This window comes from Callorhinus ursinus, unplaced genomic scaffold (genome assembly GCF_003265705.2).
Source record: "Callorhinus ursinus isolate GAN/ISIS: 27379988/994484 unplaced genomic scaffold, GSC_fseal_2.0 scaffold18, whole genome shotgun sequence".
NCBI lineage: Eukaryota > Metazoa > Chordata > Mammalia > Carnivora > Otariidae > Callorhinus > Callorhinus ursinus.
In genome coordinates this window covers 9,162,743-9,186,956 of record NW_027397080.1, presented here as the reverse complement: position 1 = coordinate 9,186,956, position 24,214 = coordinate 9,162,743, and the positions used below count along the sequence as shown (strand labels likewise).

The 24,214-nt window shown below is 55.2% G+C and overlaps 3 protein-coding genes across 4 annotated transcripts in view; 2 read left to right on the top strand and 1 right to left on the bottom strand.

The window, feature by feature from the left end:
* The first annotated feature begins 5,608 nt into the window (after positions 1-5,608).
* TEKT2 (tektin 2) lies at positions 5,609-9,747 on the top strand. 2 transcript variants are annotated; one of them, XM_025856628.2, is made up of 10 exons: positions 5,609-5,668; positions 6,429-6,640; positions 6,722-6,847; positions 7,045-7,250; positions 8,146-8,289; positions 8,372-8,486; positions 8,643-8,750; positions 8,879-9,022; positions 9,179-9,258; positions 9,425-9,747. In XM_025856628.2, exons 2-10 carry the CDS (start codon positions 6,485-6,487, stop codon positions 9,636-9,638), a joined length of 1,293 nt encoding a protein of 430 aa, XP_025712413.1. In that variant the 5' UTR covers positions 5,609-5,668; positions 6,429-6,484; the 3' UTR covers positions 9,639-9,747. The 2 variants fall into 2 exon arrangements, with proteins under 2 accessions (XP_025712413.1, XP_025712415.1); XM_025856630.2 differs by having other exon boundaries at positions 5,660-5,764.
* A 686-nt stretch (positions 9,748-10,433) lies between these two features.
* On the top strand, positions 10,434-15,957 carry ADPRS (ADP-ribosylserine hydrolase). Its single transcript, XM_025857026.2, has 6 exons — positions 10,434-10,675; positions 13,249-13,345; positions 13,593-13,800; positions 13,903-14,087; positions 14,428-14,528; positions 15,143-15,957. The coding sequence occupies exons 1-6, from the start codon at positions 10,450-10,452 to the stop codon at positions 15,433-15,435; spliced, it is 1,110 nt and encodes a 369-aa protein (XP_025712811.1). The 5' UTR covers positions 10,434-10,449; the 3' UTR covers positions 15,436-15,957.
* A 1,247-nt stretch (positions 15,958-17,204) lies between these two features.
* COL8A2 (collagen type VIII alpha 2 chain) overlaps positions 17,205-24,214 on the bottom strand; it is a 21,570-nt gene continuing 14,560 nt past the window's right edge. The window contains exons 3-4 of the mRNA XM_025855717.2: positions 21,979-22,175; positions 17,205-21,372 (exon numbers count right to left, since the gene is read on the bottom strand). Coding sequence (XP_025711502.1) covers positions 19,454-21,372; positions 21,979-22,159 — 2,100 coding nt within the window. The 5' untranslated portion in view covers positions 22,160-22,175 and the 3' untranslated portion in view covers positions 17,205-19,453. The remainder of the gene's footprint in view (positions 21,373-21,978; positions 22,176-24,214) is intronic.

Sequence of the window (24,214 nt, the reverse complement as noted above, 5' to 3'; positions counted from 1 at the left end):
AAATCTTTGCAGCAGCACTTCTTTCAGATTTGTCTCTACTAAAATATTTTCTGGTAAGAATAATGTTTGGGTTCAAAATGTGTTTATAATTATAAACAAAACAGACACATTAGAGATTTAGGATTATGAAGCCTAATATGACATCTGATTCTCAGCTGAAACAAAACCATTAACAGACTTTTTTGCTATGTGATTTAGAAATAACCTGAAAGTACTTGAAACTGCTAAATGTACAGTATTACTCTGTCTTTAATCTTGCTAAATGGAATTTTCACATTATCTTGCAAAAACCAATACCAAAAACAGAACATAGGAGTAGTTTTTGTTTTGGGGGGAGTTTTTTTGGTACCCCAGGTAGGACCATAGGAATAGTTTTGATGCTGCCCCAGACAGGATTTCAGTAACCACTGTCATTCAGATATAATTCAAAATGTGCTTTGTATTTTATGCAAATGTAACATTAAGGTTGCTTAACCATCTTTATATATTATGTGAGTTTAATTTTTCTAATTTATTTTTGTGCTTTCATAGATTTTAGATTATAAAAGTTTAGATTATAAAAGGTTATAAAAGGGTGGTATCCCTTTGAATAGTGTTTCTTAAAATCTGGTAAGAGGTGCTAATCTAAACCTTTAATACAAAAGTATGACTAGTGTCTACGTTAAGGCCCTTTAGATATTAGTTTGAAAATCTTCATAAAAGTATAACATTTTACTTTGAATATGGCAAGCCACTTTCCATTCATTTTAACTGAGATTTTTCTTTCTTATGTAAGAAGAGTGGGCTCTGGAGATAAGAAGAGAAAACCAAGTGGGGAAATAAAAGTTGTTTCAACCTCCAGGGCAAGTGTAATGGGAGCCGCAGCCTTTTTTGACTACCATGCTGTGCCTAACAAGTGATCCTCACCTAAGACTGCACCCTGGTGATCTCAAGACAGGTGCAAGACCAGCTGAAAATAAACTGGGAAAAAGCCTAGAGTCAAGCAGTTCCCTTTGGAGTAATGTAAAAGCAAAGAAAAAAAAATACCTAAAGTGAGAGAGGTCAAGTATTTCCACCCACTCTGTGTTTAAAAAAAAAAAAAAAAAAAGGTAGGGGCGCCTGGCTGGCTCGTCTGTAGAGCATGCAACTCTTGATTCAAGCCCCGCGTTGGGCATAGAGCTTACATTAAAAATAATAATAACAATAATAATAATTTACTCTGGGACAATGATACCCAACTCTGCTGGCAAGCAACTCTTGTATAAAACCTCAAGAACTTCCACCAGACTTTGGAGGAGGGTAGTTACTTAACTATACATAGCCAAAGCCAGTCCCAATTTAAAGCAAAACTCTTAATGTGACACCAAGTTGTTGCTTGAAAAACATTTTCACAAGCACAGTTGTCACATGTCTAAAACAGTAGTTTCCAGAGGGAAGGCCAGAATTTGATTCACTAGCAAACCTCAACTTCAGTCTTCGCTGTCATCTGCCAGGCATGTTAGTGAGCTGTTTAGGACTTAACTTTGATTATCGACGTAAGACAAAAAAGAAGATAGTGGGAAAAAAAAGTCTTTGAATTTGTACTTTGTTTTTCCGCTTAAGAGGGAAGACAGGCTGAAATAGAACAGCTTTTAAGATGTTCAGTTTAGTATTTCTGCATATTGGAAACTGATATTTTCGCATGCTACTAAATAGAAAAAGATGAACGAAATTATCATTCATCCTGTGAATCATCTTTACACCCATTTTCCTGTTAGATTTAAATCAAATAGAAAACAACCTCAAGTCAACACCAAAATGGGAACTGCTATTTTGTTAGAGATTAGCCACTTGAAAGAAAAAATAGGAAAGATAATTTATGTGAAGTGTCTCCAGAGAAAAGGAAGTTAACAATCATGGAGAAATTATTGTCTGGTGATCAGTTAGTTTATAAAGTCTACAACGATCAAGCAGCAAAATAGCACACCTCATTAGGAAAGACTTGAGCAAGAGTACTAAGTCATACTGTATTTACCTCTGGGCATTGGAACTGCATTCTACAGAAGGATACTTCGGCTTCAGAAGACAACACACAAAGTTGGCTGTGCAAGATACACCTCCAGGAGAGGCAATATAGTTATCTTCAGTAGCTAGATGTGGGGGTACCTTATCAAGGTATTATTTTTCATATTAGAATAAGATCATAATGTTGTAATGTATGGTGATTAACAATAAAAATTATTAAAAATTTTTTTAAAAGAATAAGATCAGCTGACCAACTAGCAATTAAAATCCTTTTAAACATTGTTCTGGTTGGATAGAAGTTGTACCTCTCTGAGGATCTGAATCATTGAAATTCACTAAATTCAGTAATCTCTGACACTTACTGGGAGGAGAAAATTGAGAACAGAGAAGATACATATTATCATACTTCACAGATTTTGAGAGAAAATGGCTTGTTGTTGCCAAAGCACTCCATGTCTCCTGTGGCTAAATCTCAATCACTTAAAAAAGTTATGAGTTCACATTCTTCTCTTTCATGGTTTTTTTTTTCACATTTTAAAAAATGTCTTGCTTCATTATCTATATCTCTAGGATCCTTTAAAACCCATGAGAATAAGGAGTGGATACTTAGGTTCTTTAACTCTGAAGAAAAAGAGCAGCCAACTGAAGAATACAACTAGACACGTGCCAGTCGAGGTCATTATCTTCCTCTCTATAATGTTCAAACAAGATGTGGCTGCTTTATCTATGAGCACCATTCCCAGGATAATGCACACAATAAACAGAGAAATGATGTATATTTCTGCCACATACTGAGAGTAACCCACTGCATGGATATAATGTATGTGTCCTGTTCGAGGATCCCTTTGAGCATATGGGGCTCTTTTTATACAAGTCCACATTTGACCAGATGTCATCACGATCACAAAACACAGAGCTAAAGCTGCCCACAAGTTTTTGTTAAAAATAAATTTCCTATTCCATTTCCATAAATACACAAGTCCACCAATAAGAGCCAAAAATATCCCCAGCTTGAAGGGGTCGTGATAATCTGTAGGCTGTCCGAGGCTGAGGTTGGTCTCCTCTCAGTTCCCGCAGCTACCCATTCAGCCACATGCTCAGCTGTGATACCCCCTCCTCCAGATGGTAAACGTCATCTGACATAAATTTCCTCTTAGCAGAAAAGTGGGGGACACTTGGAACTGACATCAACTGGTGTATCTGAAAGGCCTCGGGGCTTTCGTCATAATCCATCATCACAAAAAATACCTTGTTGAATGCACTGGAGTGCTGTCAGGAATTTGTCAAGATCTGAAATTCTTCAGCAGCACCTTTGCATATTTTTTAAAGATTTTATTTATTTATTTGAGAGAGAGAGGGAAAGCACAGAGGCAAAGTGAGAGGGAGAAGCAGACTCCCCGCTGAGCAGAAAGGCCAACATGAGACTCCATCCCAGGACCCTGAGATCATGACCCTAGTCAAAGGCAGACACTTAACTGACTGAGCCACCCAGGCATCCTAGCACTATTGCGATTATACACGATCTAAACTTCTGTAGAGTGGTAAACATCACAATAATAGTTTCTTGGTGTTTCTAGTACAAAATGATAGAACATGGCATCACTCGTTCTTATCACTCTGTTTTTCTCGGTCCAATCCATCAGCTGCCTGACCTTTTCTGCTAATATCTTCTTCCCTCAGCCAGGATGTGTAGGAACATCATGAGTCATGAACACCAAGCCCACCATCATAGCCACAGATATATGCCAAAGCCACCACCATTCTGCCACATTTATTTACTTCTCTGTTATAAAATGTTTCAAAACATAAACTAAAATTTCTTCATTTCTTCCAGCAATTCATTTGTCCAAAAACTTTTTTTTAGTCTTCCTTAATCCTAGTAAAAGAACAACATCACAAAGTCCCACGCATGTCTGCTTTGTGAGCCATGTACTAGAGTTTAGAAAATATTCTTTTAAAAAAAGTATTTTATTTATTAATTTGAGAGAGAAAGAGAGAGCACAAGCAGGGGGGAGAGGCAGAGGGAGGGGGAGAGGCAGAGGGAGAGGGAGAAGCAGACTCCTGCTGAGCTGGGTGCCTAATGTGGGACTCCATCTCTGGAACTGGAGATCATGACCTGAGCTGCAGGCAGGTGCTTAACCATCTGAGCCACCCCGGCGCCCCTAGAAAATATTCTGAGGGGAAAAAAAAAACATCAGTGGTCAGGAAGTTTGGGAAATGTCCTAGCCTCAGTCTTTCTGGAGTGCTTCAGACTCAGATTTCTAACTGCCTGCTGGGCAGCACCTGGATCCACCACAAGCACCTCAAACTTCTTAAAATCTGTTATCTTGCCCTTGCCTACCAAGCCCCTTGGTTGTCCTTCCTCTGTGGAGGATCACACCATCCCACCAATCCCTGGGATGTTAAAACTGAGGACTCTTCTGGAACTCCTTTCCATCCTCTATCAAACCTGCACTTGGCCTCTGGGACAGACTGCCTGGGTTTGAATCCAGGCTTTACCACTTAGTCATGTGACCCTGGGCACGTTCGTCACTTCTCTCGCAGGTAAGACCTACACAGTAATAGCACCCACCTCCTACCATCAGCACAGTCCTCAGAAGAGGACCCGGCCAGCCTGCGGGGAGAGCGTTCCTCTCGGTTTCCAGAGCCACCACTAGAGGCAGTGTGGAGTCCTAACAGAGAAAAAGTGGGACCTGAGTTTCCATCCCCGCCTTTCTGCAGAGCCAGTCTTTACTTGGCTGCGAAAACCGAGATAGTACCTACCTCTCCTATTAGTTATGAACATTAAATGTTAACATCTCCCAAGGCCTAGAATAGGCCTTCATTCAATATGGTTGAATTATTTTTCCTCCTCTTAAAAAAAATGGTTGGGGGCGCCTGGGTGGCTCAGTCGGTTAAGCCCGATTTCGGCTCGGGTCACGATTTCAGGTTATGAGATCCATCGGGCATCCGGCTCCGGCTCAGCGCTTAGACTGCTTCTCTCCCTCTCCCTCTTCCCCTCCCCAATCGCACTGCTCTCTCTCTAAAATAAAAAAAACTTTTAAAACAATGCTTGGATTTTGTAATGTATATAATTGTCGAATCACTATATAATACACCTGAAACTAATAGAACTCTGTATGTTAACCATAGTGGAATTTAAAAAAAAAAAAAAAAAACTTAAGGGGAAAAAAAAAAGGCTGGATTTTGAGCTTTGCTTCTAACACCCCAGTTACCTCGCCCAGGGATGCGGCCTCTCCAAAAACAAGCATCATTCCTTCTGTGCCATCAAGCAGATGGATGCAAATGTTGGGCAAGACAGGACCAAAGGAATGTGTTCAATAATGTTAAATACATATACATTTCTGGAAGGATATCTGCTGAGGAGTGAGACTGAGCGGGAGATTACTTTTTCTATGTGCTGTGCTTTTTTTTTTTTTTTTTACCTTGTCGATGCATAACTTATAACAAAATACAAATGTTTAACGTGTACATGAAGTGAACGCGATATCCCGATGCCCTCCTCCTCTGGCCCCCGCTGCCTTCCTACCCCTCGGGCCTCCGGGCCCCGCCGCCGCGCCGCCGCGCGCCTGCCAAACCAAACACCAGCGGAGGTAACGCGCGGGCGGAGCGCCGGTGCCTAGCAACCGGGGGCGCCGAACAGAGGAGCCGGGGACGCAGGGCGGAAGTGCGAGCCGGGCTGGAGGTGAGAGGCAGAGAAGAGTGGGGCGGTGGGGGCTCTCACCCAGGCCGAGCTCCCTCCATCACCCCTTCCTCCTCCTTTCTCGGCGCCTGCGCGGGGGTATTAATTCAAACCAAAGATGATTTTCCTGCGGAGGGGAGAGGAGGGCTGGGCTGGGACCTAGACGGACCCCAGCTCTTCCCAGTGGGGACCCTCACACACCCGCCCTCCTTCCTCCCACAGAGGGCGGGACGACCAAATGGGCAGGGAGCCAGCCGCCCCCCAACTCTCTGGTGCCAACCCGTGTCCCCTCAGAGCTAGCTCGTTCTCTTCCTGGATGGAGAACAGGGCTCCTTCTCTTAGATCCCCAGGGACCTGGCCCAAAGCTGGGGCGAACAAAGGAAGGAAGGTTCCACAAGACTTGGTTGCCTGGAAGCAGGGGTGGAAACTGCATTAAGGACTATTTTTCCTGCTAGCCGCCCCCCTCGACCAGCCCCACCAAGGGCTTGGCACCACACACACAAACACCCCAGTGGACTCCATGGTTCCCTTTCACCTGTTCTGGAACCTGCAGGGTCCAGGAGTTTGTGTCTGTGGATGAATGGGTGGGAGGAAACTTAGTGGATGCCTCCCACAAAGCTGAGTAAAGCCAGGGCTGTTCCCAAGCCGGCTTCCTGCAGGAAGGGGCTTGGAGCAAAATGGACAGGAGCATGTTCTTTGGAGGGGGCTTTTGATCTAGGACAGCATTTCCTGAGTGGTCTCCTGCCTTGTTTTCCCTCTCCAGAGGAGGTGGGTGATTGGAACAGGCCTAGGGTGTTCTGACCCTTCAACCCCTGCGCCATGGCCAAACTGAGCATCAAGCCCAGTCAACGCTTCCGGTTGCCAGACTGGCACACCAACAGCTACCTGCTGTCCACCAATGCCAAGCGGCAGCGAGATGCTTCGCACCAGATCCGCCAGGAAGCCCGGGTCCTCCGCAACGAGACCAACAACCAGGTTGGAGGCCGGAGCCTCATTGGGTGGGCAGAGGAAGAGCCCCGACCCCACACCCTCTTTATCTGGCTTTGTCTCTTCCAGACCATTTGGGATGAACATGACAATAGGACTCGACTGGCAGAGAGGATTGATACTGTGAACCGTTGGAAGGAGATGCTGGACAAGTGTCTGACAGATTTAGATGCTGAGATCGATGCCCTGACCCAGGCAGGGAGCCAGGGCAGGGCGCCAGGAGACTCTGCAGCCAGGACCTCCCCCCCCCCACTTCAGGGTCAGCGCACCCTTGATGGGGGTACTGGGTGGCATGTCCACCTGAGTCACTCACTGCCCCGCCGCTAAAGTGGGGATGAGAGCTGCTTCCCAGCGGATGGCCCCACTAGTGTCCCATTCCCTCTCTTTTCTAGATGAAGGAGTCGGCAGAGCAAAACCTGCAGGCCAAGAACCTGCCTCTGGATGTAGCAATCGAGTGCCTGACCTTGAGGGACAGTAGGCGCGACATTGATGTGGTGAAGGATCCTGTGGAGGAAGAGCTACACAAAGAGGTGGAGGTCATTGATGCCACCAAGAAGGCCTTGCAACAAAAGATTAGCCAGGCCTTTGAGAAGCTTTGGTAAGGGAGATCTAGCATTCCCATGTTCACCTGCACTTGAAGCCTGCATGTCTTTTTTTTTTTTTAAGATATTTATTTATTTGAAAGAGAGAGAGGGAGAGAGAGCACAAGAGGGAGGGGGAGAAGCAGGCTTCCCGCAGAGCGGGGAGCCCGATGCGGGGCTCGAACCCAGCACCCTGGGATCATGACCTGAGGCCGAAGGCAGACGCTTAACCGACTGAGCCACCCAGGCACCCCTATTTTTTTTTAAAGATTTTTAAATCTATTTATTTGAGAGAGAGAGAGAGAGAGGAGGGGGAGGAGCATAGGGAGAGGGAAAAGCAGACTCTGTGCTGAGCGCAGAGCCTGATACGGGGCTCGATCCCACAACCCTGAGATCACGACCTGAACTGAAATCGAGAGTCGGACTCTTAGCCGACAGAGCCACCCAGGGGTCCCAAGGCTGCATGTCTTACATGTGACACGTGTTGTGGGTACCGAGCAGCTGGCTCTCAGGCTGCCTTCTGACCCTGCGGGTGCCCACCACAGAAACAACTAATTGACTGTAGCTCTTTGCCCACCGCCTGGACACAGTCTCAAAACACTTCCCACCACCCTGCTTTAGGCAGCCATTATCAGTTGATTGGAAGCACGAGACATGAAGCCCATTTGCCACCACCCCGGAGTACCTTCTCGCAAGTGTGTTATGTGTGAGCCTCAGTGAGTTTAGCTACATCCAGGTGCCCCCATGGGCACATGTAAGCAGGCGGGGGCCCCCATTTTGTCTGTAGGGTGCTCCTCCAGCTCTGCTGGCCTTTGTCTCTGCTGCTGCAGCAGCTCCACGGTCACCCCAGCTGGCCTAGCCCTCAGCATCCCTTCCGGACCACGATCCTGATCAAGTCTGTTCCCTCCCCAGCCTCCTGCAGGAGGTCCGACAGCAGCTCAGCTCTGACCATCGGGACAAAATGGAGACACTGGACATCGACAGAGGCTGCCTCTCTCTCAACCTCAAGTCCCCAAACATCTCTCTGAAGGCTAATCCCATGCGTGTCCCCAGCGGGTAAGAAGTGTTTCACTCAAGTTTCTCCTCCCCACCTCACAGCCCACACTCTTCTGAGCCTGGTGTTTCCTGCCCCTCACAGCTCCTCCACCCTCCAGCAGTGGGACGACTTCAGCCAGTTCAACAAGAACCTGGCAGAGGCTGAGATGAAAGCCGCGGTAGAGCTGAGGGAGGCCATCGCCCTAACTATTGCCGAGGTGACTGACCCCTCCCACACCCTGCTCTTCCACGGCCAGCTGGTGGCCCAAGGGTTCCCTGTTGGCCATGTGGCATCGCCCCCCCCCAACTTGAGCAATTTCCTCAGATGGCCACGAGCTTATGCCTCCCCTTGCCCTGCCTCCCCTGTCCTTCAGACCAACAATGAGCTCGAAGCCCAGAGGGTGGCCACAGACTTTGCCTTCAGGAAGCGGCTGCGGGAGATGGAGAAAGTGTACAGTGAGCTCAGGTGGCAGGAGAAGAATGTGAGCCTTCTCTGCTTAGTCCCTGGGGCCCGGGGTTCCTCCTGTGGGATGAGAGCCCCCAGGAAGCCCTGGACTGGGTGCACCACGGTGGGTTCAGCTGGTGGAGACCAGTCACTCTGTCCCTGCAGACCTTGGAGGAGATCACTGAGCTGCAGGAGGACATCCGGCACCTGCGGGAGGACCTGCACAGAAAGTTACAGAACCTGAAGCTATGCCATACCCGGCTAGAGTCCAGAACTTACCGGCCCAATGTGGAACTGTGCCGGGACCAGGTGCAAGGGTACCCCTGTGGGGCACGGGCCCCCCACTAAGGCTTCCTCAGGATCACGCCCCGGCACATATTCCTGGCGGAGCCGGGGTGCTGATGTAGGGCAGTATCCAAGCCCATAGGCTGACCTGGGCCTCCCAACCCACCCTTCTGCCTCTAGGCACAGTATGGCCTCACTGACGAGGTTCACCAATTAGAGGCAACCATCGATGCCCTGAAGCAGAAGCTGGCCCAGGCACAGTACGTTTGGGGAATGGGCAGGAGGCGTCGGGAGACACCTGCCACCCATGGGGCCTTTTGCTGCCTGCTGGCTTCTCTGATGTCTTCCTCACTGAAGGCCAGTGAGCTCAGCCCTGACCTCCCAGCGTTGGGCAGGGGTGACGGGTTGTTCGTGCCTCCTCCCCAGGGATGCTCTGGATGCTCTCCACAAGCACCTGGCCCGGCTGCAGGCTGACATTGACTGCAAGGCCAACTCCATGCTGTTGGACACCAAGTGCATGGACACCCGCAGGAAGCTGACTGTACCTGCGGAGAAGTTTGTACCCCAGGTGGACACCTTCACCCGCACCACAAACCGCACCCTGAGTCCACTCAAAAGCTGCCAGCTGCAGCTGGTCTAGTCTTGGGGGGCTGAGGGATGAGGGAAAGGTCGGATGGGAGATGGAAGAGGGTGGGGGGTAGAGAGAATGAATCTAATAAACGTGGTTCTCAGTCCAAATGGCTTTCTGCTCTCCCTGCATATAGCCAGCAGGGAGTGACAGGGCTCTTGGCCTTCCTGTGTATGGAGGAGCGAAGTTGGGGAACATCATCCCTCAAGCTCCATGTTCTAAATCTGATTCCTTCCCTTCTCCCTCCTCAGGGAACCCCTCTCTGGGCTAGGCCAGCATCCGCCCAGCTCTAGCTGCGTGACCTCTCACCAGCTCCGCGCCAGCTGGACCCTTGCCTGCCCTCTTGATGCCTAGGGGAGGCCCGGGAGAAGCAGACGCGGCTAGGATCACAGTGGGAGGGCTTGGGGGTGGGGGCCCAGGCCTGAGGGAGCCAAGGGCTGGGGCAGCCATGGGAGGGAGGGAGGGCAGAGGTTGCTGGGGCCCAGAGCAAGGCTTGCTAAATGCAGGCCACAGGGAGTGGGGGGTGGGGGGGAACGGAGACAGTGGCCTAAAGGGCAGGGCTGCCAGGGTCCAATGGTCTGGCTCGGGCCTCCTCTCACCTCGGGGACCCTTCAGTGGCCATCCCGCCCATCTGTGAGCCGCTTACAGGTGGGGAGAATGGGGCTAAAAGCAGAGACCTGGCCCAAGCCAGTGCTGCAGGACGCGGGAGCTGCGGCTCCGGGCCGCTGGGCGGCGCTGTGGGCGCAGAGAGGCAGCGCGCGTGGGGGGGCGTTGTCGTGCGGCGCGCGCCGGCCGTACCGGAAGTGGCGACTGCTCCGCGCGGATGGCGGTGGCGGCGGCGGCGGCGGCGGGGATGACGGCGGCGGGCTGCACGGGGGCTGGGGCGGCCCGCTCCCTCTCCCGCTTCCGAGGCTGCCTGGCCGGCGCGCTGCTCGGGGACTGCGTGGGCTCCTTCTATGAGGCGCACGACACCGTCACCCTGACGTCAGTCCTGCGTCACGTCCAGAGCCTGGAGCCGGACCCGGGCTCGCCGGGGAGCGCGCGGACAGGTGGGCGGGGCCGGGTGCACGTGGGGACGCGTTGGCCGGGGGGCCCCCGGGCGGGAGAGACAAGTCTCGGAGGTGAAGCTGCCCGGAGCTGCAGGGGCCGGGTCTGGAGGAGCCGCGGGCAGCTCGGACTCAGCGCGTCAGAGTCCAAGCCCCAGCTTCGCTCGTCTCGCCCGGAAACGTTCCCCGGCTGGGGGCCTGGCAAGCCCGTCCTTTCAGCCGTGCAAGCCGGCAACCTGGGCGTCATTCTCCAGCATTGCGCCTGGTCCACCGTGTGCACCTCCAGTCCATTCTCCACACAGCAGCTCTTCTCCAAACAGACGTGACGGGCCTCCCCCGCCGGAAGCTCTGCAGTGATTTTGCGTTACCCTCAGAATAGAACCAAATTCCTAAACGTGTCCTACCTGGCCGGCGCCTGAGTCCCCAGTTTCACCTTCTGCCACCCTTGGCCCTGTTTTCTGCGATCAGCTGCTCTCACACCAGCTTCCTCGAGCCCAGGCCTTTGTCGTGCTGTCCCTTATATACAAAGCCTGTCTCCTCCCCTTGCGCAGCCAGGTCCTCACCCACATCTCTGAGGTCAAGCGGCGGATGATTCTTGGAGAGCGTGTAGGATAGTAAGAAAAAGGGACCATCCTCAGAATCCTGGAGGAGCTAGAGTTGGAAACGGTTTGATGGGAGTTGAAGCGGGGGTCGGCATCAGCAAAACCCAGGAGAATTTCAAGATGGTCACTGGTGTCATGCTACAGAGAGGTTAAGGAGAAGGAAATCTGGATTTCAAAAACCGTTTTCAGTAGAATGTTGAGACCTGGAAGTAAGATTTCAGTGGGTTTAGGCAGAAGTGGAGAAAGGAAATAGTATGGTTTGGTATGATAGGAAGGAGAGACAGGGGCCATGGTTGGGGCAAAGGCAAGGTGGAGGGGTGGGTTTTAATTTCATCTTTGTTTTGATGTTAAGATGAAGGAAAAACATTCTGGTGTTTTAGAACCTTTTGGATGCAAGTAGCAGAAAATTCAACTCATAATGGCCTAAGCAAAAAGAGAATGCATTGGCTGACATAACTGAGAAGTCCAGAGGTGGGTCTGGCTTCAGGTGGAGATGAATCTAGGGGTTCAAGCCACGTCATTAAGACCCAGCTCCGCTCCTTATTCAGATCCACGTTCTGACAGGCTGACTTCACTCTCTCTGGCAGACCCTCCCCATGGGGTGGTCCCAGCTGCTCCAGGAGAAGAAGAGTCTGTCTGCAGCGGCCCCAGCAGAAATCCCAGACTGCATCTCCTCGGCCTGGCTTGGCCATCTGTCCATCCCTGAACAAAGGAGTAGGGTGTGCTCTCTGAGGAGAGGCTAGTGGTGGTGTGAACCATATGCCCCAGTCACATGGGCTGAGAATGATAGAGAAGTGGCTCCCTGGGGAAAAGCAGGATTCGGGGGCCAAACGAAGGGAGCATGGGTGCTACACCACACGGGGCGAGGTTGAGGGGAGAGGAAGGAAGAACAAATCCGCCAGGGAGCTGGGCTGGGTGGACTGGAAGAGGGACTGACTTGGTCAAGAGGTGACAGGAGAGTGTGGCTGTGGGTAAGAGGCCTGTCGACCCCGCTTCCTAGTGAAGCCAGAATGGGAGCCCCCTAAGAATGAAGGGGAGAAAGTGGGGCAGGGGGCTTGCAGTACACAGAGAGGAGTGGGAGCGGGGTGGGGGCTCGCTTCCTTCTCTGTAGCCATCCCTTCCTTCAGGAAAACCGAGTCCTGCCAGTCCGTTGCTGGCTCACAGCCTACGTGGGACGTCTTCATATAACCGGCATTGCTTGTCAGAAGTGCCAGAGCAGTGGTCCCGGGCACCCAGAAGAAGGAGCGGGGCTTGGGGCGCCTGGGTGGCTCAGCTGTTAAACGTCTGCTTCGGCTCAGGTCACGGTCCCAGGGTCCTGAGATTGAGCCCCGCATCGGGCTCCCTGCTCAGCGGGAAGCCTGCTTCTCCCTCTCCCACTCCCCCTGCTTGTGTTCCCCCTCTCGCTGTGTCTCTCTCTGTCAAATAAATAAAATCTTAAAAAAAAAAAAAAATGGGGCAGGTGGAGGGGGTGTTGACCCAGGCTCCACGGTTGGTTCTGGGGATGTGGAGGGGAGCAGTGGGATGTACCGGGAAGGGGCTTTGAAGGCCAAGGCAGTGAATTTGGCCTAATCCTGAAAGCAGCAGACAGCGATTTTGAGCAGGAGAATGAGATGAGGAAAGGGATAGTCGCTTTTAGGAAGAATTTTCTGGCTGCACATACAAGCAGGGTTGGAGGGTGGTGCAGGAGAGCTATGGTCATGGCAGTCAGAAGGGGGCAGAAGATTTTCCTTCAGAAATCAGGAGGTCATCATAACTGACTCGGAATAAAGAATTACTGAAAATCCCCAGGCCTGGAGCCCAGGAAATTGGGCGGGAGAGAGGGAGGCTCCGTCAGTAGAGCATGTACCTCATTCTCAGGGTCATGAGTTCAAGCCCCACACTGGGTATAGAGCTTACTTAAAAAAGGGGGGGCGGATCTCCCACCTTCGTGCCCTGCAGCACGATCTCACCCTCACCCCCACCCTGTCCCTGCAGAAGTGTTGTACTACACAGACGACACGGCCATGGCCAGGGCCCTGGTGCAGTCCCTGCTGGCCAAGGAGGCCTTCGACGAGGTGGACATGGCTCACAGGTGAGGGGGGGCGGTCCTGGGGGGAGGCGAAGCAGGTGGGCAGAGTAACCGTACTTCTTGACCAGAGCGATGATGTGGGTGGGTGCATGCTGGGCACCCCCTCAGCAGGGCGGAAGAGGCAGCGCTGCTGGTACAGGCTCCCTAGGGCCCTGAGGCTGCTGCTTTTCCTGGAGCAGCCAGAGCTCTCCTCTCCTGGCCCCAGCACACATCTGTTCAGCCTTCATCCTGTCTCCCTTCACTCCCCTAGATTTGCTCAGGAGTACAAGAAAGAGCCTGACCGGGGTTACGGCGCTGGAGTGATCACTGTCTTCAAGAAGCTCCTGAGCCCCAAGTGCTGCGATGTCTTTGAGCCCGCCCGGGCCCAGTTTAACGGGAAAGGCTCCTACGGCAACGGGGGTGCCATGCGGGTGGCCGGCATCTCCCTGGCCTATAGCAATGTCCAGGATGTGCAGAAGGTAGTCCGGGCGGGCTGGCTGCTGGGTGTTTCCCTCCCTCCCTCGTCTCTGCAGCCCAGGTTCTGTGACAGCACGTCTTTGCTCCCACTGCCTCTGCCCTAGTTTGCCCGGCTCTCAGCCCAGCTGACACACGCCTCCTCCCTGGGTTACAACGGTGCCATCCTGCAGGCCCTGGCCGTGCACCTGGCTTTGCAGGGGGAGTCGTCGAGTGAACATTTCCTCGAACAACTCCTGGGCCACATGGAAGAGCTGGAGAGTGACGCCCAGTCCGTCTCAGATGCAAGGGAGTGAGTATGGGAAGGAGGCAGGCTGGAAGGGCATGTGTGGGTGTGCCTGCATTGTGGGGTCCTCTGGCATCGCCACAAGCTGAAACCTTTCTTTTTTAATTGCAGACTCTTAGGAGGGGTGGGAGGAGCCCCTTTGCCTTGACTCTATTTCGAGGCTCTTAGGGTACCAGAGAGTAAGATGAGCGGCTCACACCTAGCCCTCTCCTACTTCTTGTCAGGACACCAGTGCTGGGTGTCAGCCTGATCACCTCCCTGCCTCCCCCTCACACACCCCTTCCCCTGCCTCCCAGCTCCACCCTGTCGGATCTGACCTCCCTGAAATCTCGCCCCCGACCCACAGGTTGGGCATGGAGGAGCGTCCCTACTCCAGCCGACTGAAGAAGATTGGCGCTCTTCTAGAGCAGGACTCGGTGACCAGAGAGGAGGTGGTGTCCGAGCTAGGTAGGTAGACCCTCACACCCGTCATCCTCAGGGCGAGTCCTGGGCTTCAGGACGGAGGGGAGCCTGGAGGCACGCCTGCTGCCGCGTTTCTTGCCCGCAGCTGCAGTGATGGCGGAGCCCACACTGTGCGGTCCCTGGCAGGGTTGGGAACACAGCGCCGCCTTGCTGGGGTTACTCCAGGGCTCCCACACCGCTGGCCTCACAGCTCAATGTCCCCAGGAATGGCAGGTGGCCGCTAGTTTTGACCGTTCATGTTGGTAACTGGTGCTTGTTTATAGAGCACCTGTACTGTGTCTGGGCACCATACAGGAAACTCTGCCTGGCTCATTTCACCCCCACACCAGCCCTGAGTGTCACTGCCTTTATTCCCTCTCTGCCCGAGGAGTCGAACCCCAGAAACCGGAATCTCGGCCGTGAGGGAACTTGCCTGGCCCCGTGCTAGCAGGACGGAGAGCCAGGATTTGAAGCTGGGTAGTCTAATTCTAGAGCCTGTGGTCTGAACCGCAGCCCAGCTTGAAGCTGAGAGTACTGACTTGGGGCGCGCGGCCGGAGGAAGCCTGGGGACACAGAGGGTGGGGGGAGTGTGGGGTCCCCATGTGCTGGCTTCCCGACAGGCAATGGCATTGCCGCCTTCGAATCTGTGCCCACCGCCATCTACTGCTTCCTGCGCTGCATGGAGCCGGACCCCGAGATCCCCTCTGCCTTCAACAGCCTCCAGAGGACTCTCATCTACTCCATCTCACTCGGGGGGGACACAGACACCATCGCCACCATGGCTGGGGCCATTGCCGGGGCCTACTACGGGATGGGCCAGGTGCCAGGGAGCTGGCAGCAGAGCTGCGAGGGCTATGAGGAGATGGACGTCCTGGCCCACAGCCTGCACCGTCTCTTCCAGAAGAGTCTGTGAGGGCTTCAGCGGCTGGGACTCCGCTGCATCCAGCCGGCCCCACTACAGCTCGGATCGGAGACGCTGTGCTTCCTCGGGCCCTGGTCCCCGCCCCCGTCAGCCTGCGATGTGGGCTGGGGTCCTGGGGGAGGTGACTGGACGGCGAGGGGAGGGCTGGTGCCTCCCTGGCACTGGGGTTCCGGCTCACTGCGGAGCCTGGGGCCCCTCGGCTCCTTGGGCAGACAGGAGGGGTCAGGACAGGTTTTACTTGGGAAGGGTACCCGTGGCATTTTCCTGTCTTCTCCAAGACATGGGATGGGGGTGGGGGGTGGGGGAGAGATGACCAGCAGTGGCACCATTTCCTCTCGTCGAGATGCAGCCAGTTTGCCAGAAAGCATGTCTTTGGGGCAGAGCCCCTGGGTCCAGGAAACCAGCACTTGCATCTGGCTGATCTGGATGCACACCTGGCCCTTGGCTGTCACCGGGCTTGTTAACAGCTTCCAGCAAGAAGTCCCAGCAATAAACAGCTTTTGGTAAACCCCACCACTGGTGCCCATGTTTCTCCTCTGCCTGGAATGAATTTCTGCCCCCTCCCACCCCACCCCCCCGCACACCCCCTTGACCTTCTCAAGCCTTGCACCTCTTCGTCCACTCTCCTAGAAGCCAGTAGCAAGGCTGCGGGGTTGTCGGGCAGATTCCTCCCATTCTTCCAGCTGGCTGTGCTGTTTGGCCAGGAAGGGCAGAGCGGGCATGGTTTGGTGCTTTTTTTTGTTGGAGATCATTCAGAGTGGCCCAGGCAGTGGCAGGACAAGCCAGATGTCCCTGCTCTCGGAGGCTTCATAGGTTGCTCCCCAAATAGGACCCAGGTCCTGTTGGCCCAAGAACAGGACCCCAGAAGGAGGATGCAGAGGGCACCCTCTCCCACCAGACTGCCAACCCTTGGGTGAGGAGGGTGCATCATGTCGGTGCCCTGGGTGGACTGAAGGCTTTGGGCCTCATTCTGTATCTTGGGCCCCAGTCAAAGGCTTTGGCTTGAAGTTTTGCACACCATTCTGAAGAAAGGAAAATTGAAAGGAAGAAGACCCCTCCCCTCTAACTTTAGGGATATTCTCCAATTATCCTTCCAGCCTCAGTGGAGAGAGAAGCATGCCCAGCTCTGCAGCTAGCCTCAGGTCTGAGGACTGATGGGCAGGTCTCTGCTCTCGGCTGAGATGGTGTCCTGCCAGGCTGGGGCAAACCACAGGACTTTTCAGGGCTTGGATTGTTTCAGGTTTGCTGACCCCATCCCTAGAGCCGGGGACAGATTCTTAGTGCTGAGCATAGCAAAGCTGTGGGCAGGTGCCTTCCACCCAGGACAGCCCCCCCCCCCCGCCCAGTCCTGCCTTCAGCGATGGGCCTGACACTGGCCCCCACCCTCAGGGTCAGAGGTTCATGATTTCATTCATAATTTGTATCAAATGTTGAAACTTGGTCCCTGGGATCTGGAGCCAGCTGTCATGCCCCAGTACCCTTGAGAGCTTGTGGGAATGTTCCAGGGAAGCTCAAACGACTGCAATCACTGCCTTGCTTTGGCAGTGATTGGTGCAGAGCCTTAGCAGCCTAGGAGCATGGAGCATTTTTGATGTGGTGACAGAACCCATGGCTGGGGGCCTGGGGAGGAATGCATGCTCCTTGAGAGAAGGCGTAGAGCAGGAGCCCCAAAGGCTTGAGACCCCCCTGCATTGCTGCCAGGCCCGCACAGCGCTATTTCATACAACAGATTTTATTGAGGTTGTGTCAGTACAGTCCATCAATACTGCTGGTTTTCTTTTCAAAAAGAAGTCCCTTTTTTTGTTGTTGTTCCCAAGTGCATTTTTCCCTAATCTTTTGTGACACAGGGCACATAATAGGTATGTAGAGAACTAAGCTTCCTATACCAGGTTAGAAATGAAATTACCAATGAAAACATTCAAACCTTAATCTTAAAAAAAAAAAAATACCCTAGGAATCAGAATATAAAAATGCACCAAGGTACCGTAGTTTTCATAGTTAAAACTTGGCATCGTTTATCAAAGCTAGTCAAGTGGACACCTGGAACTAAAACCCCATAGACATTTCAGAAACACCAGCCACCCCTCCCCAAAGGCTTCAGGAATGACATTTAGCAGAAGCTAAGTTCTGTGAAACAGCTCTTTCTGGCTCCCCCAGTGCCCTCCTTAGTCCCCTGGGCTCCCTGCTGAGAGAGCTGATGAATTTCCACCCATCGGAACCTCTCCCTGACCGGTCAGATGCTGGTGGCTTTGGCCCAGGAAGGAGGCTGAGCAAAAAGGACCCCACCACGGTCGCTTTGAGACACATTCGTTCTCTCGGGTATCGGAGATCAAGCAATCCACCATGAACCCCAGCCAAAACCTGTTCAAGTGTCTCTTGCACAGCTTTGGGTTTCACTCCTTTTGAAAAACAAAACAAGCAGTGAAAGGGCCTGCTTTGTTGGGAGAAGTGGGTCGGGGACGAGGCCTGCCCAGGGGCCTGCAGTGCAGTGAGCCAGAAGTCAGCCACCACCGTTTCCAACATGGACAGTCTGGTGCTGGCCAGAATCAGAGCAGTGCAAGACCACACCGGGCGCCCCAGGTTCACACCTGGTGCAGAGAAGTGGGTTGGCTCGGGGAGGGCTGACAGAGAGGCCCCGAGGCCCCCTGGGAAAGTGGCCATCTTTGCTCCAGCATTAATCTCAGCTTTATCCACTGAGCTTGAACTAGGAGATAGGAGAGGGATCCTACCCGTTTCCTGCAGGGGGGGCTTTGCTTGGGGAAAACGGCAGAAACATCCAGAGGCAACTCATTCCAAAGGGGCCTGTTGGCACCCTTTTCCTCAGAGCCTCAGCCTTCTGGGCCCTAATCCTGCTTAGAACAGGAAATTGGAACCAGAGGGTAGAAGGAGAGGAAGCCCCCTCAGATTAACCCCTCTAGTAGACACACATACCCGCCATATGGTCCTTGTTAAGGAGAAGCAGGCGGGAGCCTTCTTCATCCCCGAGCTTGTGTGTACCTTGTTCTGAGGGCCAAAAAAGAGGCTCTCTGCCTTGGGGACAGTTGAGGCGGGATACCTTACAATTTTGTATGAAAAAATCAGCCCTCCCCCAGCAGGTGGAAGGAGAGAGAAAGGGAGGGTACTTGAGTTTGCTGATGGTCCATCCTGTCCCGGGCCTGCTGCGGCAGTCCCCAAAGGCCTGTGTGGCTGCCCTTAATGCTGAGCAGAGCCAGTCAGTGGGAGCAGCCTGGGAGATGGAGGTGGACGTGAAGGGCTGCCATCGTGCCACAGATCCGTGCCCCTCCCATCACAAACCACCGCTCCTGTGGCTGCAGCTGGAGCAGAAAAGGGGTTGGCCCTTCCCAGGGCCCTGCAGAGAAGGGGCCACGCACCTGCACCTGCCATGGACAGGCCTGATGCCACAGCATCACGCTGGGGGTGCAGTCCTGGCAGGGCGTCCACACTGGCCACCTCGATGTCCCCTGCCCTTTGCTTTCCCCTGGAAGCAAAAACTCTTCAGGGAATGCAGCGTCAGCTGCTGGAGGTCCCAGGGGAGCTGGAAGAGCTCCAGCCAAGATCCGAGGTGCCATCTGGGGGCCAGCTTCGGAAGGGCAGGGCTTGGGCCTGTGTCTCCCTGGGGGGAACAGAATGGGGAGCTCAGTCCCCTCTCCGCTCTGACTCAGAGAAGCAGCATCCTTCACCACCCAGCAGAGCCCAGGACTCCCGAGAGGGCAGGGGGCTCCGGCAGCTGGGCTGAGTGTCCTGGGGCCCCTGCCTGCAGTGGGGGCGCAACCCCAATGCTGCACAGACACTTGGGGGGAGAGGAACTCCGGCCAGCCTCTTCCAGAAGCCACCTCAGCCTGCATGGAGGGAGAAACCAAACCAGTCTCCTTGGGCCAAGGCCACGGCCGCCTCTGCTTCCGCGTCTGTTCAGCCTTTGGTTTTTTTCTTTAAATGGAGGTTCTTGTAACTGAGAAGGTCTCTCTACCACTAAAGAGGAAGAGGCCAAGGCGGCAAGGCCGCTGTGGTGTTATGTGGGGCAGAGCAAGAACCCTGAAAAGGAGGAGTGGATATACTCGGTGGAGTAGAGGCCGTTGGCCTGGTCCGACGGCATCTGCACCCAGACCTGGTCGTTGGGCCGCAGCTGGAGCACGGCCCCACCGGATGCCTGGTCCAGGTAGCCCTTCTTGTATTCATCATAGGTGTACGTGGCTGGCACGTTGTTCTTGTACAGGGCCACCCACACATTGGTGCCCTTGACGTGCACGTGGTAAGCGAAGTAGTAGACCCCGCCCACAGGGCAGGTGAAGATGCCGGTGGCCGGGTTGTAGCCACTGTGGCCATTGTAGAGAGTCCGGTCAAATTTGACAGGCATACCCGAGGCAGGAAAGGGTGAGGTGAGCACGGCGGTGAAGGCGGGTGTGGCGTGGGCCGACAGCTCTCCCAGTCCGAACTGCGGCTTGCCCCCCTTGCCCAGCACAGCGCCCTCCACGCCACCATTGGGCAGGTGCAGGCCGGCGATGCCAGACTCATCAAAGGCCCCAGGGGCACCAGGGGGACCGGGAGGCCCCGGAGGCCCAGGAGGGCCAGTGAGTCCTGGGGAACCGGGGACCCCAGGGGGCCCTGTGGGCCCAGCCACTCCGGGTTCCCCCACTTTCCCCTCTCCAGGCGGCCCTGGCAAGCCGGGTTCACCCTTCAGGCCTGGCAGTCCCTGGGGCCCGAGAGGACCAGCTGGGCCCTGGAGCCCTGGGATTCCTGAGGGGCCCCTTAGGCCTGGCTGCCCAGGGAGCCCCAAGTCGCCCTTCTGCCCCAGGGCTCCTGCCACCCCTGGTCCCCCAGGGCGGCCCGTGAAACCCGGCTCACCTTTGGGCCCAGTTGGTCCAGGGGGTCCATGGGCCCCAGGGAGCCCCCTCTCTCCTGGAGGCCCAGGTTTCCCAGCCAGGCCATTAGGCCCCTGGTCACCCCGAATACCAGGCATTCCTGGGGGTCCTCCAGGCCCTGTCTCCCCCTTGGGTCCAGGGGGCCCACGTCTGCCAGGGAGTCCTGCAGACCCTGGAAGTCCTGGGGGCCCCCCAAGGCCCTGTGGGCCCTGCTCCCCTGGCTCCCCGTCCTCACCTGGCTCACCCCTGTCCCCCAAGAGTCCTGGGACCCCAGCTGGGCCCCTGTCCCCTTTGGGGCCTGGCAGTCCCGGTACCCCATAGCCAGTGGGGCCTATCAGGCCAGGGGGGCCCCGGGTTCCTGGTTCCCCTTTGGCCCCTGCTGGGCCCTGTGGCCCTGGCACCCCTACTGCCCCTGGCATCCCCACACCATCCACCCCAGGGGGCCCTTTTGGGCCCAGAGCCCCTGGCTCCCCCCTAGGCCCTGGTACTCCGGGAGGCCCTGACTCACCCTTATCTCCAGGGGCCCCAGGAAGCCCATCCAAACCTGGTTTGCCCAAGCCAGCTGGACCAGGGAGGCCAGGGGGTCCAGGGGCACCCCCCTGCCCTGGGGCCCCAGGTAGCCCTGGCTGGCCCACTCCATTATCCCCCTTGAGGCCTCGATCCCCTGGGGGCCCCGGCTCCCCCTGGGGCCCTGGCTCCCCTCCGAATCCTGGGGGCCCTGGCACCCCTTGGGGGCCTGGCTTTCCAGGGACAGCAATGCCTGAGGGCCCAGGGAGGCCAGGAGGTCCTGGGGGCCCCCGAAGGCCCTGGTCCCCTCGTATCCCTGGCTCACCCCGAAGCCCTGGCTGTCCTGGTGGTCCAGCCTTGCCCGGGAGCCCTGGGGGACCAGCCTTGCCCATCCGGGAGAAGCCAGGGGGGCCGGCAGGGCCAGGCTGCCCATGGAGCCCTGGCTTTCCAGTGCCCGGTTTTCCTGGGAAGCCAGGAGGGCCAGGGGGCCCCCGAGGCCCGGGTTTCCCAGGCGGACCAGGCTCGCCTTTCAGGTCCATCGGCAGCAACGGAAGAGGCATTTCTGAGAGAGAGACAGAGAGACAGAGAGAGAAGGGGCAGTCAGGGGCCCAGCAAGTGGAGACGTGGGTCGCATCTACCCACACCCCCATGGGGTAACACCACATCTGTTCACGAAGGCCACACCCCGTCTCCCTCTCCGTGCACTCATGGAAGATGGGCTTTAGGGGTTTAGGTCCAGCGGCCCTCTTGGGGGCTCCTAGCACCCAACCTACCCAGGCCGGAACCTTCGCCAGGAGCTTGGGGTGACTCCCGTCCCTGCATCACGTGGGGGGGTTGGAATGGCCGCCAGGTGGCGCCAGCAGCCCTCCTTAGGGCCCGTCGGACCAGTCCGCCCCTACCCCGGCCCCCGCTTCCGTCCCGCCCCTTCCCCACCCGCGCTGAAGACCACCTCTGCCAGCCCGTCGCGCCCCACTTCCGGCCGCTCGGAGGTCGGAGGCCCTGCACCCGCGTCGGGAGGAAAAGGGAAGGGCGGGGCGGGGGGGGGAGATCTCAGGTGGGGATGGAGAGGCTATGGCTGGGGACCAGGGAGGACCTGGTGGGGGGTCAGGAGGCAGGGAGGTGGGGGTCAGGAGCCGTCCGAGGCCCTGCGGGGCGGGGAGGCGCTCACCCAGGTATTGGCCCTTGCCCTCGCGGAAGGGCGGCCCCACGGGTCCTTTGTGCATCGGCTGCACGTACTTCACCGGCGCGTAGCCCGCGGCCCCGCCGGCCCCGCCTCCGGTGGCCGCCCTCGGCCCGCACCCCAGCAGCAGCAGCAGCAGCGAAGACAGGGGCGTCAGAGCCCCCCGCATGGCGTCCGCGGGCGCGCTGCAGGGAGGAACCGAGAGGGGCCGTCAAGCCAGCCCCCGGGTGGCTTCACACCGGGCCCAGGGACTCCCGGAAAGATCAGAACGGAGGTGTAATTCACGAGCAACGCCCACCGTGTCCGAGGCTGCGGGAGTCACCTGCTAAAGGTCCCGCAAGCCCGCGCAGCGCTCTCCGTCCTCACCCAAGTCTCCGGGGGGGGGGGGCCCTCTCCCCTGGACGACAGCCTGCCCCACACCGGCCGCTTGGCAGCCAGACGCCCTTCCAGAGCACCCATTTGACCCCGGCGCACCCCTGCTAAGACCCTTGGATGATAAGACCCAGTACCATGTGCTGGGCCGGCTTTCTGCCAGGTCCCAGGCTGAGTTCTCCAGAGACAGGAACTCCCTTAATGCTCTCAGTACTTGAACAAGTTATTATCACTGTCATCCCCATTTTCCAGATGACAAAACTAAAGCAAAGGGCAGCAGAACTGGGGTCTGAGGTCTGCCTGACTTCACATTATGTTGATGGTGCCCTCCTGGGGCTCCCCTCTGCCTTCAAGATCAAGTCTGTGGTGCCTAGCAGGGCGTTCAAGGCCTTTTAAAATCTAGTCCCTGGGGCGCCTGGGTGGCTCAGTCGGTTAAACATCTGCCCTATCTCAGGTCATGATCCCAGGGTCCTGAGATGGAGACCCACATCGGGCTCCCTGCGCCGCGGGGAGCCTGCTTCTCCCTCTCCCTCAGCCTGCCACTCCCCCTGCTTGCGCTCTCTCTCTCTCTCTCTCTCTCTCTAATGAATAGATAAAATATTTAAAAATAATAAAATAAAATAAATAAAATAAAATCTAGCCCCTGTCTCCAACCCTATCACCTCACCACCCCCTTCTCCGCCTCTCTGCTCCCCCATACCTTTGCCGCTGACACCATGCAGCCTCACACTTCTGGGCTTTTGCCCCTGCTGTTTCTCTGCCCTCGATGTTCTTTCTTTTTTGTTTGTTTGTTTGTCTGTTTTTTAAGATTTTATTTATCTATTTGACAGAGAGAGACACAGCGAGAGAGGGAACACAAGCAGGGGGAATGGGAGAGGGAGAAGCAGGCCTCCCGCTGAGCAGGGAGCCCAACGCAGGGCTCGAACCCAGGACCCTGGGATCATGACCTGAGCCCGAAGGCAGATGCTCAACGGCTGAGCCACCCAGGCGCCCCTCGATGTTCTTTCAATTTCCTACTCATCCTTCAGGGCGCTGGAACGCTGTCACCCCTTCCTCTCTAAAGTTGACCCCTCACCCCTTTGTGTCCCGATCTAGCCCTGTCACAGCACGGAGCTCAGCTGTGAGAACAAGGCCTGGGTGGGGAAGAAGCACAGACTCTAGAGGTGGACACGCAGCCCGAGACATCCACTCTGGGAACCTCAGTTTCCTCAGGGAGTAAGATGTCCCACACAACGCAGATGTGCACCCACAGATGAATGGACAGACTGTGGCGTAGCCACCCCGTGGAACAGGATTCAGCAAGGCAAAGCAATGAAGCGCTGCTTCGTGCTACGACACAGGAAAATCTTGAAAACATCATGCTAAGTGAAGCAGCCGGTCACAGAATCATATATGATTCCATTTATATGAAGTGTCCAGAAGAGGTAAATGTAAAGAGACAGGAAGTGGACTAGTAGTTGCCTAGGGCTGGGGGGAGGGAAAAAGGGAGTGATCACAAAGCGGGCAGGGTTTCTGTTAGAGGTGATGAAAACGTTCTCACATTGGCTGTGATGACAGCTGCCAACATTATTTTAAAAAAACTATTGAATCGGACACTTTAAATGGGCCAAGTAGGGCACCTGGGTGGCTCCGTTGGTTAAGCGACTGCCTTCGGCTCGGGTCATGATCCTGGAGTCCCGGGATCGAGTCCCGTATCGGGCTCCCTGCTCAGCGGGGAGTCTGCTTCTCCCTCTGACCCTCTTCCCTCTCGTGCTCTCTATCTCTCATTCTCTCTCTCTCTCAAATAAATAAATAAAATCTTTTTTGGGAGAAGCAGACTCCCCGCTGAGCAGGGAGCCCGATACGGGACTCG

What these genes read in the sequence shown, in the direction of transcription:
- TEKT2 (XM_025856628.2), top strand. Translation starts at nt 6,485, where the DNA reads ATGGCCAAACTGAGCATCAAGCCCAGTCAACGCTTCCGGTTGCCAGAC. An exon ending in CAGGCCTTTGAGAAGCTTTG is followed by an intron (nt 7,251 to 8,145) that starts GTAAGGGAGATC and finishes TTCCCTCCCCAG; the next exon opens with CCTCCTGCAGGAGGTCCGAC. An exon ending in CCCATGCGTGTCCCCAGCGG is followed by an intron (nt 8,290 to 8,371) that starts GTAAGAAGTGTT and finishes TGCCCCTCACAG; the next exon opens with CTCCTCCACCCTCCAGCAGT.
- ADPRS (XM_025857026.2), top strand. Translation starts at nt 10,450, where the DNA reads ATGGCGGTGGCGGCGGCGGCGGCGGCGGGGATGACGGCGGCGGGCTGC. An exon ending in GCCGGGGAGCGCGCGGACAG is followed by an intron (nt 10,676 to 13,248) that starts GTGGGCGGGGCC and finishes CTGTCCCTGCAG; the next exon opens with AAGTGTTGTACTACACAGAC. An exon ending in GAGGTGGACATGGCTCACAG is followed by an intron (nt 13,346 to 13,592) that starts GTGAGGGGGGGC and finishes TCACTCCCCTAG; the next exon opens with ATTTGCTCAGGAGTACAAGA.